Source organism: Cardiocondyla obscurior, linkage group LG08, assembly GCF_019399895.1.
Source record: "Cardiocondyla obscurior isolate alpha-2009 linkage group LG08, Cobs3.1, whole genome shotgun sequence".
In the NCBI taxonomy this organism is placed as follows: domain Eukaryota; kingdom Metazoa; phylum Arthropoda; class Insecta; order Hymenoptera; family Formicidae; genus Cardiocondyla; species Cardiocondyla obscurior.
The window spans coordinates 7,127,960-7,145,287 of record NC_091871.1 but is presented as its reverse complement, the minus strand read 5'-3'; the positions used below and the strand labels follow the sequence as shown (position 1 = coordinate 7,145,287).

General features: G+C 37.2%; 3 protein-coding genes across 7 annotated transcripts; 2 read left to right on the top strand and 1 right to left on the bottom strand.

Annotated features, from left to right (window-relative positions):
• The first annotated feature begins 24 nt into the window (after window positions 1–24).
• On the top strand, window positions 25–4,799 carry Cart (Carcinine transporter). Of its 4 annotated transcripts, XM_070660865.1 has the most exons (11): window positions 27–129; window positions 497–718; window positions 1,261–1,446; window positions 1,774–1,877; window positions 1,974–2,128; window positions 2,219–2,387; window positions 2,765–3,013; window positions 3,312–3,526; window positions 3,713–3,894; window positions 4,064–4,242; window positions 4,334–4,799. In XM_070660865.1, exons 1-11 carry the CDS (start codon window positions 67–69, stop codon window positions 4,533–4,535), a joined length of 1,926 nt encoding a protein of 641 aa, XP_070516966.1. In that variant the 5' UTR covers window positions 27–66; the 3' UTR covers window positions 4,536–4,799. The 4 variants fall into 4 exon arrangements, with proteins under 4 accessions (XP_070516967.1, XP_070516966.1, XP_070516968.1 ...); XM_070660866.1 differs by lacking the exon at window positions 497–718 and having other exon boundaries at window positions 25–129; XM_070660867.1 differs by lacking the exon at window positions 3,713–3,894.
• A 263-nt stretch (window positions 4,800–5,062) lies between these two features.
• LOC139105030 (uncharacterized) lies at window positions 5,063–11,227 on the bottom strand. Of its 2 annotated transcripts, XM_070660872.1 has the most exons (9): window positions 11,094–11,227; window positions 8,780–9,039; window positions 7,993–8,100; window positions 7,533–7,742; window positions 6,762–7,310; window positions 6,283–6,352; window positions 6,035–6,197; window positions 5,337–5,567; window positions 5,063–5,272 (listed from the first exon to the last, which is right to left on the bottom strand). In XM_070660872.1, the coding sequence occupies exons 2-9, from the start codon at window positions 8,804–8,806 to the stop codon at window positions 5,227–5,229; spliced, it is 1,404 nt and encodes a 467-aa protein (XP_070516973.1). In that variant the 5' UTR covers window positions 8,807–9,039; window positions 11,094–11,227; the 3' UTR covers window positions 5,063–5,226. The 2 variants fall into 2 exon arrangements, with proteins under 2 accessions (XP_070516973.1, XP_070516974.1); XM_070660873.1 differs by lacking the exon at window positions 11,094–11,227 and having other exon boundaries at window positions 5,063–5,254; window positions 8,780–9,055.
• Window positions 11,228–11,284: 57 nt separating this feature from the next.
• LOC139105028 (uncharacterized) lies at window positions 11,285–17,328 on the top strand. The gene is made up of 10 exons (XM_070660869.1): window positions 11,285–11,426; window positions 13,144–13,432; window positions 13,701–13,908; window positions 14,054–14,223; window positions 14,346–14,532; window positions 14,604–14,758; window positions 15,053–15,236; window positions 15,872–16,197; window positions 16,352–16,547; window positions 16,797–17,328. The coding sequence occupies exons 2-10, from the start codon at window positions 13,199–13,201 to the stop codon at window positions 16,880–16,882; spliced, it is 1,746 nt and encodes a 581-aa protein (XP_070516970.1). The 5' UTR covers window positions 11,285–11,426; window positions 13,144–13,198; the 3' UTR covers window positions 16,883–17,328.

The window sequence follows — 17,328 nt, the reverse complement described above, 5'->3', positions numbered from 1 at the left end:
CGTGAGGCCTTTGTAAGGTATCATCGGGACTTTCGATAGCGTGGAACGAGGTCGAAGTTCACCGAAATGGAGCGGCAGGATGATAGCGATCCAAGGCGGGCAGATAGTGCCAGGGTCGCCGAGAATGACGTAAGTATTTTATTTTATTTTTCTTTTTTTTTTTATCGACCGTCTTTCTCAAAGGACATATCTCCGTCTCTCATTTTGAATACGTGCTACTCGCGAAAACAAAATTTGATTTGACGACAGCGTTAAATTAATTAACTTCTCGCTACTTAATTATCGAACAGATAACGTCGGGCTTACTGGCTTGCTTTTGAGTTATCTTGTAGGCGCGTCAACTGTTTGGTGAAACGTGATTTGCAACAATTTCATAATCTCTGAAATAAATTCAAATCAAGAAATTATAGCCGATAGGACGTTATTAAAATGTGACGAAAGTATTTTTAGATAGGTCACGCTATTTTACGTGACCGCTGCATGAAATGTCCCGCAGGACGACTTTGATCTCGACGATCTTTTGCCGATCGTTGGCGAGTTCGGCCGTTATCAGAAGCAGCTGCTGTGGCTGGTTTGCCTGCCGGCGTGCCTGCCGTGCGGCTTTTGTGCCTTCAATCAATTGTTCATGGCAGATACGCCGTCGCATTGGTGCAAGGTGCCGGGTTTGGAGAACATGGACGTGTCTCGCAGAAGACGCCTCGCTATTCCCGCGAGTCAGGTGCAGCCGATAGTAGACGCAATCCTCCTTTTGTAGAATCGATCCTTGGAGATGTTGATTATACCTTGACGCGTGGCGTCACTTCCGCCTTTTCACTTGCAGCCGATCACGCTGCGTCTTATCACTTAGCGCTAGACGTGATACTTGTTCCATCGGTATTCCACTTTCGACGGCGTAATTGTCATCGTAATTAATTTTCCCGCACGCACGACTCGACTCGATTAATTACCCCACGAATTTAGTCGCGCGATATCGTTGCTTAATTAATTTAGAAACCTGAGCTAGACGGAGCGAGCTTGTCCCGGGTTTTCTAGTTCACCTTGACTGACATCAGAAGCAGTTGGACGAGTCAACATGCAATTTGTAACGAGCTAAGTAGAATGCGCTAATTCTGAGGCGAGCGGGCTTCGGTAGCGACTGCCGTTTGCGCGACGCAGTCGGCTGCAGCTTCGTATGATCGATCCCGTATTACAGTTTGTAGCGTATGCATTATTCATGCGACGTCGCATGATTCGGCGCTAAAAGATGCCGTGTGAAAGCAGGATGACAACGAGACGTACAGCCAATGCACGCGGTACGATATCGACTGGACGACGGCGACGACGGTAGAAAACTATTCCGTCGTGGCGACGTACTTGTCCGCGCCGAACGCGTCTTGGTCCGCCGTGCCCTGCGATCACGGCTGGGAATATGAAACTTCGGATACAACATCGTCTATCGTCATCGATGTACGTTTAATCACATAGAACCAGCTTAGCGTCGTCGATTCTCCAACGAGATCTATTTATAACATAATTAATTCATTAACGTAACGAGTTTTTAGAAAAGAAGCAAAATTTTGTGATTATTATAACTTTAATACAGTTTTATTTGCCTTCGATAGAAAATACGAGTGCACAATTCGATTATAAATATGCGTCCAAGATATTTTATTTGAGAAAATTGAGATAAAGAAAATAAAAAATTAATTTCTTCTTTTTTTTTTTTTAATATAAAAGAGGCAAAGCTTCGATCAGGTGCCGCTCTAATTTAAAAACGTTTTAATCGTGTTACAGTTTGATCTTGTGTGCGATCGTGCGATCTATCCGACAATTGGCTTAGTGGCCCTTAATACGGGAGGCCCTATAGGAGTTTATTTGTTCGGTACATTAAACGACAGGTAAATTAGACTTCGGTTGTGATTTTTTAAAGATAATATTTTTTTTTTTTAATTTATTATTGATGTTAATAAGCACGTTTTTATCTTGTTAAACAGAATCGGCCGGAGATTATCCTTCTTTACGTGTCTGGCGACATTAATAATCGGCAGCTTTCTGACAGCGATCTCGAATAACTTTTGGACTTGGGCCTGCACGCGCTTTGTCGTCGGCTTGACGATTCCGGCAATTTATCAGATACCTTTTATTATATGTGAGCATCAAAGCATCGTCGTACAAGTAAAATAATTTATTTTCGCCGCTAGAGATTAATACACTATTAATTAAAAATTAATTTTTGTAGCTCTGGAGCTCGTCGGCCCGAATTACCGTTCGTTCGTGACCGTCATGACTTGTACTTTTTACACAATGGGTCTTTGCATGCTAGCCGGCGTCACTTATTTGATACGCGATTGGCGAACGCTCGCTTTAATCACGAGCGCGCCTTTTCTGGTATATTTCTTTTACTGGTGGTGAGTGAGAATAATTAACGCTGTCATTAAGAGCAGTAAAAAAAAAAGAAATAATTATTTAAATTACGATATTTACAACTCGTGAGAATTATATTTGCAGAATAAGACCTTTTGCATTTCGTTACGCGTAAATTGCCTCATTAACGTATATAATGAATTACGGAACACCTTGCATTTATTAATACTAGCTAGCCATTAATCTCCTTGTTCTTATTTTTAAGTTAATTAAATGATCGTTTTGAAAACTGTAAAAAGACATTTATCGTCAACGTGAGTGTGCTTGACGCGGTCGAAAAGAGGCCGCGTCGTTTTGAAATAACTTTTTACGCGCACGTAGATGTGTGAGCTCCCATGTGAAAAGTAGGAGATTATTATAGGTTTTTACCGGAGTCACCGCGGTGGTTATTAGCGAAGGGTCGCCTAAGCGAAGCCAACGATATTCTCGAGACCCTGGCCCGCGTGAATGGCAAGGAACTTCCAGCATCGTTCAAGCAGAAGCTCCGCCAGCGTATGACAATGTCAAGGTCTAAGAGCGAAGAAGAGAGATTGCGAACCGGTCCCGGTGTACTCTCACTCTTCAAATTACCAAACATGCGCCTTAAAACGTGCCTTATCACTTTAAACTGGTAAGTCAAAGTACAGAAAATCACGTGTAATTGATCTTGCAAATCATCAAACGCACGACGCGATAATTTTACGCACGAATAAACTTTGAGCTTTGTAATTAAAAAAAAAAAAAAAAAAATATAAAATAATAAGTTAAAGTTTATTGAGCATTAAAAATGATAATTTAATTCTATGATTGAACTTTTTGAACAAAGTAGGTACTTTAATATTTAAATAATATACGTTACTATAAAATCTGATTAAAAAAATGCATCAATCTGTTTTTTTTTTTTTTTTTTTTTTTTTTACCGTAATTAGGTTCGCCAATAACATGGTGTATGTTGGTCTCTCTTATTACGGGCCGGCTTTGGGGAACGAAGAGCATTTGAGTTTTCTGTTTTCCTCCCTCGCCGAGATTCCTAGTTATATCGCTTGTTGGATCGTGATGGATCGATGGGGTCGCCGATGGCCGCTTTGTCTATGCATGGTCGTGGCCGGAGTCTCGTGCATTGCAACAGTGTTGTTATCACCCGGTACGCACTGCTGACCAATTAATTAATGACTTGATTAATTAGCAAGAGTGACAGTGTAATCAGTTAATTGTGTAGGCCGATGTCGCTGAGAGCAACGAGTTATCTCGTCGGCATCGCGCGCAATTACCGTTATCGGGAAGAAAACTACGGCTTCGTAGTAAATACTTTTTGTGCTTCTCGTTTAAGATGCTGTCATGGAAACCTTGGTACTGTTTCTCATATCGAAGTCGGCGATATCGGCGTCGTTTCTGATTATTTACCCCTTCGCCGGGGAGCTCTACCCCACGCAATTACGCGGAGTCGCTATTGGCTTTTCCGCATACATAAGCGGCCTCGGACTCATAATTATACCCTTCGTGACGTACCTCGTGAGTCGAGATCGAGAGAAAATTATTAAAATTTCTATGCTAGCTCTCCCGCTAAACGCGTACGAAATTTGCTATTAGTATTTCACCTGTTGGTTAATTTATTAAATTAAAACTGGCATAACATTCAATCTATAATTAATTACACGCTGTGACGTTTGCAAAATCACAGGGGAGAGAAAATCTTGTGTTGCCTCTGGTCATCTTGGGCGTGATCTCGGTAATTGGCGGTTTGTCCGGGCTGCGGCTACCGGAAACGTTGCATCACCGCTTGCCGCAGACGGTCGAAGAAGGAGAGCTGTTTGGCAAAGATTGGACGTGCGCGGATTGCATTCGCTGCGTCCCGACAAAGTATCACGTTTGGCAATTACTGCTTCGGCGTTACCTTCGCTCCCTCTTTCTAATTATAAAATTCTGATCTCTTGAAATTTACGCTCTTCAGGCCGTCGTCCATCGCAGCTTCTTACGAGGACTTGTCGGCGCGGGACACGGTGGAGATGCAAGAGGTGCCCAAAGCGATGCTTGCCTCGTCTATTTTGGAGGAACATCAAAAGCCAAGTATTCGCCGCTTGGTACGCCAGTCTAGCGTGATGGACACCCAACGCGATTCCGACGGGACTATGAAGATGACTTACTGGTTTTAGCTCTAGTCGTTTTAAACCAAATGCCGGTTCTAGTCAAAATAAATTAAAATGTAATATTTTTCTAAATGGTTCGATTAAACAGTTTCGGTTTACTCGTTCCCCGTTGATTTATAAATTGTTTGAGATATAAATAATCATACGTAAAAAAAAAAAACAGTATCTATGTGTACAAATAAAAAATAGTTAATTTATTCTTGAATATTGAATAAATGCTATTTTAATAAAATACATAAATTATATTGTGACGATATAATATAATCCCTATCGGATCGTTTTAATTAATCAACTCTATCTTTGATAGCAAATATAAAAAAAAAAAAATAATAATCTGCAAAATAAAATCAAATATAATAAAATAAAAATCGAACTTGTGTAACTGTCGTGTTATAATTGTCGGGACTGAAAAGCTCGATGATCGCGATCGTACAATGCCGAGCACATATACTTACGATTGATCTCTCGAAAGTTGCATCGGCGGCGTGAATTTGCCTTAGAAGATTAAGTGAAATGGAACGGAGCCGTTGGTGTCGTGTCCACGATGCAATTTATTCACATTCGGTATACAAAACACGAGAATAACGAGAAAAAATGAGAGTGAGGAGTTCAGCCCCGAGTGCCTTCCTTCGTGCGGATCCGATTTAACAATTTTCGCCGCGGTTAAACACTTCCCTCCTAATTCGTACTCGTCGACTTAAAGACGAGTGGTCCTGTTGTAGCAGCTGTAAGCAGGAGGATCACTGTATACAATTGCGACGTACGATATACTTTGATGGCTACACTTTCGCGCGCGAATCGATATACCTCTCCAGAAGTCGCCGCTTTAGCTCGGGCGGGTACGAGACATAGATATAGTGATCGGGCATGTCCTCGCTCGATAACGGCAGATTCTCGTCCCCACGATCGCCCTTCCGTCTATCCAACCTGCCCTCGTTATGAATACTTGGGTCATGCAACGGAGAAGTACTCGAGCGATCCGTGCTTCCGTTGTAATCCACGCTCCCGGTACCGTCCAGTCTGTCGTCGTCCGCGGTGCTACACGCAACGTAAATATACAAAAATTAAAATTTCCCATTACAATAATGTGTAATTAGCGATATTAATTTTTAACTATAATTATAAGCCCTTGCAGTAAGAAGCGATAGTTTGTTTTTACGTTTTGTGTTAACGATAAAACATTTCTTAAGGCGATTAAAATATACCTCGGCAAAAATATGAATTAAAAATAAACAAGCCATCTTGCGTAAGATAAAGTACCGTAGGATTATCTCAAAAAAAGTTTGCGACGAATACATAAATAATTATGTTAGTCGCACGATGTTTCGTGATTGTTCACAATTGTTTTATTCACCATAGATTATTGTGTTTATCGAAAGTAAACGTTCACAACGAGGTCTCGTTAGCGACAGGAGAGGTGACCTCCTATGTCGAAAGTGATCTAGAGCCATTTTTTTTTTTTTTTTTCTTACGAAAAGAAGTGTTTTTTAATGTGCGTGACGTACTTGAAGCAAACCCAGATCACGTAGTAACATGCGTAAATCGACGAGAACAGGAACAGCATAAAGACAGTCAGCAGATACCAGGGAGTGTGACGCTGCGGCCTTTTCGTGTCTTCCCAGTATCTGTCACAGCTGAGATACCAGCAGATCGCTCGGTTCAGTTCCCCTGCCGATATGAGTCGTTATCGATAAGAAAAGCGTTAACAGTTACGTACATACGTCGCGCAAGACGTGCGTAATCAATTGCGTACCTTCGATTTCTTGAAAATCTCGCACGGAGAGATTAGCGAGCAGTCCGGCGATACAATCGCGCACGAGTATCTGTTGACAATGATGCTCAGTTAAGATAAAGATGCTAATTATTACATGTCGTTGATTATTCGCGGATGGGAGTGTCCGCAAGCGCATTTTGCGCTTGTTTCGTGCAACAGCTGTAGGTACGAGATCAAAGATCGCATTATTCGAATCGTGACCGTCTGAATTTAATCTTCGAAGCGTGTAACAAATTATCAAAATACATGAACTCTTATCAAATTCATTCTTATTAAAGTTTTAATTGTTTTAAATTTATTTTTTTATTTTTTATTTTATTAATTTTAATTAATTTTTTTTTTTTATTTATTTTAAATGAAATATTTTAAATAATACGTGATTGGGAAAAATTTATATTAAAATTTCTAAGTACGTTAAAGAAACGGGATAAAATTGCGGTAACTTAGTTTCGGCTCACCTCGCACTGGGTCTTTAGCTTCTGCAGTTCCTCCGGTTTGCAGTTCGACTTCAGCTTCCTCAAATGCAGTCCCCGCCGTCTCTGTTTCTTGTCGACGGCGGGCAGTGCAGCTTCCACCAAGTTCTCCTCGTCCTCCACGTCCTCGTCCTCCTCTTCCTCCTCGTCTTCCTCGCAGTCGATATTCTTGTTATCCGTCTCAGCGATTTCGTTGCGGTAGGAGGGTCTCACGAGCCTGTGATTGTGCATGTCACCATCGTCCTGGTGATCGTCGTTACGGCAATAACGCTGCATGTTCGTCACTATTCCACCGCCGGCGATAGCGCAGGACTTATCTGCGGGATACATTCTAGCGAGTCCGCGCGTTCCGCACGGCATGACAGAAGTGCTGCGTAACTGCTGCTTCTGCTGTTCGGTATTTTCGCGCCACACTTGGATATCAGTGTTAAGGTGACCACCGTCGTCGTCTACCGAGCTGTCGAAGTCGCGGCTGCCCAGCACCTCGCAGCGCATGATATCGCAGTAATCTGCGAGGCATACCGCGTCTTCTGCCTAAAAGATTTAGATTTCGTAGATACTTTCATTGATTTTAATGTTACCAATTAAAAAAAAAAACATTACTCGCTAAGACATCTATGCGGCTGTAATTATAAATAAAGAAAATAATAAGTAATATTAGGTAATGTAACTTTTTATTAATAAAAACATGCGTAATTATTTTTTTTTCTATTTTATATACAATGCTTACGTAATAGATTTTTTTTTAAGACTCACTGTATTAACATTGCTTTTGTGCCTGTTATCGAAGTGGGCGTCGAGATGTTTCTCGGCATAAAAAGACTTGCCGCAGAGGCCGCATGTCCATTGTGAGGGCCTGTGTTGATGCTTCGCCTTTTGTTGCGGCCGAAAAATATCTCGACTCTCGTGAAACGGGCATTCCAACGGCAATTCTACCTGATATTTCTTCAGTATTGGCATCCATCTCTGAAACATCGTTAGAGTTTAAAGCCGCCTCGTCCGTTTATAATTTACAGTCGCATTTCTCGAAGCGAAGACTCTACGAAAGTACGTACTTTGCTTCGCGGACAAGAGCCCAATTTCTTTTACGATTTTAAAGAATATCTTCTCGAGTGCAATCGATTTATTGTAGCAGACCCGGCGCAGAATATCGCGGACAACGGCTGCTGCAATATTCTGCGCTTGCCGGGAGAAAATTTCAGTAATTCTCTCTTACCTTGTGAACAATCCTCCTCACTACGGACGCTCGATCGCGAGGGCATGATATTTTAAAGACGGTGGGACCTGGCCATGGAATCACAGATAGAAGCAACACTGCCAAAACCTAATAACAACACGCGTTATTTAATTGCCACAAGCAAACATGCGCGGGTCGTTCATAACGCAAAGCGGTGAAAGAAGTTCAATCTTCTTTTTTTTTTTTTTGTTAAAAAATTGCCAGTCATCGATTACCTTTGATAATAAGGTAAACGAAAGAGAGAGCTTCGTTCTATATTTACGGACTTGCACAACACAAAATGCTATTTTCTTTTTTTTTTTTTTTATTATACAATCTAGAGTACCGCCTTATTCGCGTGCATGATATTTTAATTAAGGCCACATTACGATCGACTAATAAATGGCAAACGTCGAAGTGACGCACGAGTGAATGTACCAACCTTATACACTCCGTAACAATATACATACATACATACATATATACATATATATATATATATATATATATATATATATATATATATATATAATATATATACATATATATGTGCGATCAAAGAATACTCTTTCTCGAGGCACACATGCATAAATAACGCAATCGATAAGAACGTCGCCACTTGCTCACGCACATTAATACCTAACGTTCTTAATCACGGTAATAAAGATCACCGTTTCCTTATCTCTGGCAATTTGCGGCCCTTTCCGAGTCTCGCGCCGTGTGTCGTTCGGGCGCGACGGCCGAGCAAGCATGACGTACACCGCTAGGTATATAAGGGGATGATTACCTCGAGGTGAAAAGGTTGGGTCTTCATTCATAGCCCAAATGCAGCGTGCAAGAGTGATCTGGCGCGACGATTACTTGCTCTGAGATAATCCTGCCTGTTTCCGGACAGTGGCCGTTTCTTTGTGCGAGCTGCCGCCAGCCGAGGGTATATGCAGGTTCTAACGGGGGTGTACTGCACGTCGTCATGGCCGTCACCCTTGAGCGCAGGTTCCAAGCTACGCAGGGGTGTCACAGTGCCGGCTTGTGCAAGTCTAGGGGTAGCTAGGTAAATAATGCTTAATCACGTTTAACGTTCTCCAATAGCACGTTGCAGAGCTCTGTTACAATTTTTTTTTCTCTCATTTTTTCAAGTAAAATTGCTTCAAATAGCATCAAACATAGAATATGTTCTTTAAATACTGTTGGAATTTTTTTTATATAAATCTAAAAGGTTTGATGATCCGTGAAGTAACAGAGTTGAAGTAATAAAAATATAACGAAATACAAGTGTAATTGAGTAAAGTTCGTTGCAGTATTTTGTATTATTACTTGTGATTAATTTTAATGTTAACGTTTATATTTTAGGAACATTTTGTATTCTATTTTAGCTCTTTTATACCAGCTATTCAAAGACTTCCGACGGTCCTGTAGATTGCAAAACGTCAGCGTCGGCGTCGGCGTCGATGAAGACGCGCCGACGCATTGCTGTTTCGATTGACTCGAAGCGGCTAACGCGCAGAAATTACTCCAACTAGCGGCTTTATAAAGAACATATCACTATGTTCAATCAAGTCATCAGCTTTTAAATTTTCTCTATGCAATCATACAATTTTATAATGCGTAACTAAAATAGATAAGAATTAAAATTGCAAACGCTAAGTATTTTAAATTAATTCATTATGAGATACTCTTGTTACGTAATAATTCGTGTGTTGAGAAATTAACTTTGTAAATATATTTTACATTGTTAACTTTGCATTAATAACAAATCAGAATTTTAATTTATTTATATTATATATTATAAGTAATGCAAATAATATTTATTATTTCCGAATAACATAAATAGAATATTTAAGGAAATGTACATGAATACAAGAAATAAAAACAGAGAACTTATCGAGGAACCAAAAAAAAAATGTGAACACATACTAAAGCAAGTTATATGTAGAATGAGCAGAAAGAAAAGAAAAGAAAAGAAAACTTCAGGTATCTTAACATTCCTTTAGATGTTTGAATGCGGAAGGTCAATTGGAAAAGCCAATCGCTCATCGCATTTCAAAACGATTAAATCTAATGGAAAAGATAAAATGATATCAGATAAAGCAGTCGTTATCCAAATAGCTACAAGTGATCGTTGTAAATTTTAAGATATACTGTTTTTAAAATTTCTTTCTGAATTATTTTGCTTTAAATAGATTTAAATTTTCTCTAAACGAATAGAATAACGTAACAAGAATCTCTTCTATATTTAAAAAAGGACTCAGAGCTGGTGACATGGACGTGAATTTATTTCAAACTTCTAGAAATATTTTTAGAACATAAATGAAGGAAAGAATTTATTTATGGAATTCGAATCGAAGTCTTTTTAAATTTGCTGTGCTATTGGAATACCGCAAAGAATATTAATAAATAATAAAACTAAAAAAAAAAAAAAAAATAAAATAAAATAAAAAGAAGCAAAGATTAACATTTATATAAATTTCAAAAAACCTGGTTAAATAAATAAAAATAAGTAATAAATAAAGTTTAAAATAGTGATGCGAGTGTTCATTGCATAGCATTACGAAATTTTAACAAGTATCATAATGTAATAATTTAAAATGTTTTATATTATTTTTATACAAGAAATCGAATGTTGTTAATCCGTCATGGTAAATAATAAAACGCAATGCTCTTCTCGTTGCTTCAAACATCACGCTAGATGGCAAGAGAATGAAATATTTCAAGTCTTTGAAGACTTCAACGTGCGCGGAGAGAAAGTCGAGCCTGTTCTCCTATATAATTTCATTTCATTTTCCCACACGATGCGTGATGTAACATACATAAACATAAATAATGAGAATTGCTTTTATATAATTTTGTAACAATTCGATATTGTCTTAATACAACATAATTAATTAAAAAAAAAAAAGATAAAAAAAAAGAAAAATATTAATAATAATAATAAAAGCAGTAGCAAAAATGGATTAAATTTAGCGTTATAAATTAAAAAATGTAGGTACATTTGTTACAAAAATAATTAATTAATATTTTCTAAACAATTATGCGGCTTTCTTAATTTTTTTCCCGCATATTTTGTCTCGTATCTTATGACAAGTCGATAGTGGGGATATCACCTCTTCTGAAGTTCACATCTCGTTCCACTAAGAACGCGGCACTCACGACTCACGGCAGTCTGCCAGTGAAATCGGCCGGATAAACGTGTCCGAACGATCGACCGACGGCACTCTCATTATTCCGCGTGCCCGAGATTTTGTTAAATATTGTGCGTAAGTTCTGCAAGTTCTCGTACTACGTGCGTTTTATCGGCACTGCAGATCTCATTAGAGCAAACATTTTGCGAGCTAGCAAATAATTATAACCAGTGAGATAACGTTCTAAAAATAGATCTGCAACGATATTCGCTTTACTGTGTGCAGCTGGAGAGAAGCAAAACATACAATAAAAATGTAAGACTGATTAAAATTTTATATAAAATATGCCGTAAAGTGTCTGGAAAAAAAAATGTAATGATTGATTTTATTTAATTTGAATAATTTCTTTTTTTTTGTAGTAAAATAATACGAAGTTCGAGTGTTACTTTATGCTCGTCAAATGTTTTCGACGATGCGGTATTTACAAAAGATGACATAACATTTTATGTTGCTTCACACAGAATTTTAAAATGACATATATTTCTAATTTAAATAAATGAGAATTACTAAGGTGAATTTCGAACGCGTAAATTTCTCAACTGCGTCAAATTAAATGATAAATCGTAATAAATAAGATAAAAGCACTATTAAGCCATTCCGTTTGCAAATGGTATCTATTCATATAAATAATGTTTTAATGTTTTCAATATTAAATAATGTTTTCAAGTTGGGCAATTCTTTTTTAAAGTTATATTATTCGATTATTACAAAGCAGTTTATTAATAAATTTACTTGTCAGTTATATTTCCGAGCAAACGCAAAAAAGACGTCATATTTCGTAATGTATGATAATTATTATGTTAATAGCATTCCATTGCATGCTATATTATATCACAATATTATTCTCTTTCGATATAAATCACCTGTACGTCTTAATAAAAAAAAAAGGCAAGTTCTGACATTAGTCTTTTTACAGTAAAATCTTATATGATTAATTAATGATAATTATTATTTATAAATGTGTAATTATATTACTCGGCTGCACACATACGCATGGAAATTTAAATCTATACGAACTTAAACTTGACCTTTTAGTTTTTAAATTATTTATCAGTGAACAGCACCAACGTTATACTTATTAGCTACTAAAAACTATTATTATTTATTCGATAGATAACACTTTAATCGTGCATATAAAGTTCTTGATATAGAAACGTACGGTTCAAAATCTTAAGTTCAACTTCTTTTTTTTTCAGTAAGGTAACTGAGGGGGTTTCTGACATTGAATTATAACAGAATAAAATAAGAAAATACTTTACACATAAAATGTGAAATAAAAAAAAAGTACATTATAAATAAAATTAATTAAAATTAATTTGCATAGAGAAAATAAATGCATAAAATATAAGATTTTACGATTACATCATTTCTTAAATCATAATGCGTTTTACATTATAATTTACGTAATTTTTATATTGGAGAAATAAAAAAAAAAAAAAAGAAAAATTAAATCATACATTCGTTTGTTAACTGGCAACAAGTCGCGTCGCGTCTCGTCTCGTTTCTTTAGAGATAAACATTTTTTTGTTGATTCAAACTTTTAAAAATTCTTCTTCATTGCCATCGATAACGTATCTATAGAACAATAATGTTGCTATGAAAACAGTGCGCGTTAAAAGAAACTTCTGAACTTTGAACGGTTGTAATCTGATCACACTTTCGATTCAGCATTGTTGACTTTAATTACAATCCAATCTTTATATACTAGAATATAGTCAATACAGATTCGCATATTGGTATATGCTATATTCTATTCCTATTTTGATTTAATGTCAGTTTATTATACGTACTTCCGACTGACGTTAATGCACAATTGACACAAATTGATAAAAATAAGTATTAAAAAATGATAAAAAAAAATAAAATAAAATAAAATAAAAAACGATAACATCTATTTTTATACGAAATCGCTGTAGTCTGTATTCGCTTTACGATTTTAGTTCTGTAGCTAACTATTTCTTATTTTTTGCAGATTGGAAACTGTGCAGCAATTATTCGCTGATAAATAGAAGCGCTACTGTAACGGCATGGCGACACATGTGTTCCACGGTATTCAGAAATTGAGCCGAGTGGATATAGGAATAAGGACGCTGAACTTCATATCAAAGCGTGCATCGACCTCGTCCCAAACCAGAATCACGACGGGAGCGAAAAATGAGAAAATTATTTTGCCGGTGGCCGGTGAAGCTTCCTACCCCGAGCTCCTCATTCACGAATTTGTTTGGAAAAATACCGAGAGCTACCCTAATCACACCGCATTGGTAACTGTTTCCATTTTATTTACATAACACCATTAAGTGCTTCAATAACTAACTGCGTTATCTTCTTCAAACAGACAGATAAAAATTGTTTAGCGAATTTTAATATAGGGGGGAAATCGCGGATGTACGGAAAAGACGAGAGTCTTTGCAAAGACAGAAATTAATCAAGCGTAAGCGTAATTAGTTATTAAGCTGCTTGCTAACGACGAATGTACTCCGCGGTGAGCCCGGATACGACTTCGACTCATAACGACGCGTTTTGCTGCAGGAATGCGGGATAAACGGCAAAAAGTACACGTTCGCGCAAGCCAAGGACGCGACGAGTTACATCGGGAGAAGTTTGCGGAACATGGGTCTCAAAAGCGGCGACGTGATAGCATTGATAGCGCCCAATTGTCCGGACAGTGTTTTGGGTTTTCTCGGAAGCACGTCGGCCGGACTTGTCGTCACTACCATAAATCCGGTGTGCATAGCTGGTGAGTCAATTAATTTTCGAGCATTTCTATTTTACTCGGCGCACAGGTAAAATGTAAATTTAATCAATGTAACAAAACTTAAATGGGGAAGTGGGCGAATTAAGCGCATCGTTACAATGTAGGTAGACGTGATAAAAATTTTCAGAGGAGATGTCGAGGCAAATGTCAAAAACCAACGTGAAAGCAGTTATTACGTCGACCGTCATTGCGTCCACAGTGCTTTCTGCAACAAAAGCATGTCTTCCACGTGAAACCCCTGTCATTGTGATTGACGATCAAACCGGACCTATCCCAGACGGTTTGATACCCTTTAACGTTAGTATTAAGATCGATTAAGGCGTTCTCGCGCGCACATAACGAATCAACTATATTTAAATATTGTGAAAGGTATTGTTTAAGTGAAAAAAAAGAATCTAAACGTTTAAACTTTTTTTTAGGATCTGATAACGCGAGGTAAATCACTGCCGCCTGTAAAGACAGACAGGACCTTCGATGATTTAGCGGTTCTACCATTTTCAAGTGGTACAACAGGTTTAGCGAAAGGCGTTATGTTAACGCATCGCAATCTAGTGTCTAATATAGGAATGGTTGAGTCTAGCATCCATGCATTTCAGCCTACTACAAGTACTATTTTTAATTTAATTTGATAAATATTTATTTATTGTATAATTTTACTTTGTTAAATTTTCTTTTAGGTACGTTTCAAGAAGTACTGCCCGCAGTATTACCGTTTTTTCATATTTACGGAATGAATGGCTTGGTATTTCCACGTCTTTCCTGCGGCAACAAAGTGGTAACTCTTCCAAAATTTACACCGGAGACATTCGTCAACGTATTGGAAAAAAGCAAGGTAACTGATAAATTATCGGTTATCACATTCGATTAAATTTTTTTAGATTTTTTAATAAACGTTTCTCTTTATGAAACTAAAAGTCAGAATATTAAATTATATTTAAATAAATTTCAAATTAAATTTGTCAAGATTAAATCTGAAATTTTGTTTTCGTCATTTTTATTTTTATATCAATTGTAAAAAATTTACTGTAAGAGATTTAATTTTTTTTTTTGCATAGAATAATGACAAAAAAAATAAAATAAAATAAAATAAATGTTGATAACAATTAATTAATATTATAATTTGCAGCCGACTGCGCTATATGTCGTCCCGCCCTTAGTGCTGTTTCTAACTGCTTCTCCTCTCGTGAAGAAACATTTTTTTAATCATACGCACATGATGATGAGCGGCGCGGCACCGCTCGCCAAGACCGACGTCGACAGATTTTACGAAAAATTTAAGATTGACTCAACCATTTTCAAGTTTCATCAAGGTATGTATTCACAAAACCATGCCGTCGAAATTTCTGATTTACGAATAAACGAAATGGTCTCTCAGGTTTTGTGGATCGAATATCTACGTGTAAAGTTTCGCTTGCATGAGTTTCGAAGCTTCTATGTATAGTATATACGTATATATATATATTTTTTTGTTTCTGATGGGGATAGAAATGTCGAGTAGGCGGAGGGACGGATTTTGCATTTGTGGGCTTTGCGAGACTGAAGCGAAACGAGTGGTGTACACATTCAATTTTTAACGAGATCCGACGAATCAGCCGCGCCGATTCTGGAATAAAGCTCGCCGTATCGAGAGCGGCGTCGTATTAAATTTTACTCTTGTTTGAATAGTTGTTTTGATACATATTTCCATTCGTGAAATTCGATAAATTTATTGTGTTAGTTGGGAAAAAATCTCGGTATTAATCGCCAAACCATTTATTTCACTTTTTTACAGATTTTATTTAACTGAAAACGTAACAATCTTTATTTAGCGAAACTGCTTTTACGTTGGATATTTTATATATTTTTAATCACGCATCGACAATACGAAATTCATTAACGTTTTTTTAATGTTACGTATTTTAATATTACGTATAATTATTTTAAATTTCGCACGTTTACGTTCAAGGATACGGATTGACGGAAAGTTCGCCAGTGGCATTTATCGAGCATGGACAAAAGTATTCCAGCATAGGAAAAAATATAGCGAGTTGCCAAGCACGTTTGGTCGATATAACAACGCAACAGGACATAGACACCGTCGGTCAAACTGGAGAACTGTGGTTAAAAGGACCTCACATTATGAAAGGATATCTGGATGACGAAGCTTCCACCAAAAATACAATAAACGAGGACGGATGGTTGAAAACGGGCGACATCGCTTACTTCGATGAAGATTTCGATTTCTACATCACGGACAGATTAAAGGAACTTATCAAAGTCAAGGGATTCCAGGTGAATTATTTATTTCTGGCAAGACAAAGTTCTTTTTTTTACGCGCGCAACCAGTAACGAATTATTTCCGGCAAATTCTTTAAAAGGAAAAAAATTATCTTTGGCGGTGTTTAAAGTGCTCTTAATTTAAAACGTTATTTTCACCTGGTCGAAGGTACCACCGGCGGAACTGGAAGCTTTGCTACGGATGCACCCAGACGTAGAGGAAGCAGGAGTGATTGGTATTCCGCATGCGAGGCATGGCGAGGTACCAAAGGCATTTGTAGTAACGAATAAGGGTAAGAAACCCACGGAGGACGACATTAAGAACTTCGTGAAAGGGAAGGTCTCCGACTACAAACAGCTGGAAGGTAAAACTCTTGTTCCCTACGACTGTCAGAGCATCGCGGGAATTTCTAATTGTCTCTTAGTTTAATTAGCATACCGATTGCACTCTTTCGAGGCAGGTCGTTATTTAGAAATGGTCGCGAATAAAGAAGAACTAATTATGCAACTTTGTGACTCGAGCTAGATCTGAGAATTAAAAGATGAAGAAGCGTCGAACGGCCAGAAACTTTTGGACAATTTGAGAATTCTACGCTGAGTTTTTCTGTTTTCAGGTGGAGTTACGTTTGTCGACGAAATTCCGAAGAATCCGAGCGGAAAAATTTTAAGAACAAAGCTCAAGCAAATGCACAAATCTTAACTCTACTAAATGCAGTTTCTTTTTTTTTTTTTATAAAATTGAATGTATTTAAAAAAATGTACACGATATGTACAAACGGATAATGGTAAATTAATTTTTTTGAGGATACTTCGTAATGTATATATCAAGATTGTTCTGTTTAATTTTTTGTACATTTGATAAAGCTGTAAATTTTTTATATAAATATGTATAGGTATATAGCACATAGAGATGTTCTATTTGCCACTGTTATCGTATTGAAACTTTTCCATTACTATGAAAAAGTAACAGATTGTATATGAATGTTATTAATCTTACAATATTAGAACTCAGCAAAACTATATTTTTCTAATTTTGTAATTTTATTATTGTTAACTTTATTATAAATACTTTAATGTATCAATAGCTATTGTACTTTCATTTGTACTCTCTATGCATACGATATTAGCAGTTTAAGTCAAACAGAA

Bases quoted from the DNA above. Each gene is read 5' to 3' on its own strand.
- Cart (XM_070660865.1), top strand. From the start codon at position 67: ATGGAGCGGCAGGATGATAGCGATCCAAGGCGGGCAGATAGTGCCAGG. The intron at 2,388-2,764 runs GTGAGTGAGAAT...AGATTATTATAG, and splicing joins GTATATTTCTTTTACTGGTG to GTTTTTACCGGAGTCACCGC. The intron at 3,014-3,311 runs GTAAGTCAAAGT...TACCGTAATTAG, and splicing joins TGCCTTATCACTTTAAACTG to GTTCGCCAATAACATGGTGT.
- LOC139105030 (XM_070660872.1), bottom strand. From the start codon at position 8,806: ATGAAGACCCAACCTTTTCACCTCGAG. The intron at 6,353-6,761 runs GTGAGCCGAAAC...CATTGTCAACAG, and splicing joins AGCTAAAGACCCAGTGCGAG to ATACTCGTGCGCGATTGTAT. The intron at 6,198-6,282 runs GTACGCAATTGA...TCATATCGGCAG, and splicing joins AGATTTTCAAGAAATCGAAG to GGGAACTGAACCGAGCGATC.
- LOC139105028 (XM_070660869.1), top strand. From the start codon at position 13,199: ATGGCGACACATGTGTTCCACGGTATTCAGAAATTGAGCCGAGTGGAT. The intron at 15,237-15,871 runs GTATGTATTCAC...TTTACGTTCAAG, and splicing joins CATTTTCAAGTTTCATCAAG to GATACGGATTGACGGAAAGT. The intron at 16,548-16,796 runs GTAAAACTCTTG...TTCTGTTTTCAG, and splicing joins CGACTACAAACAGCTGGAAG to GTGGAGTTACGTTTGTCGAC.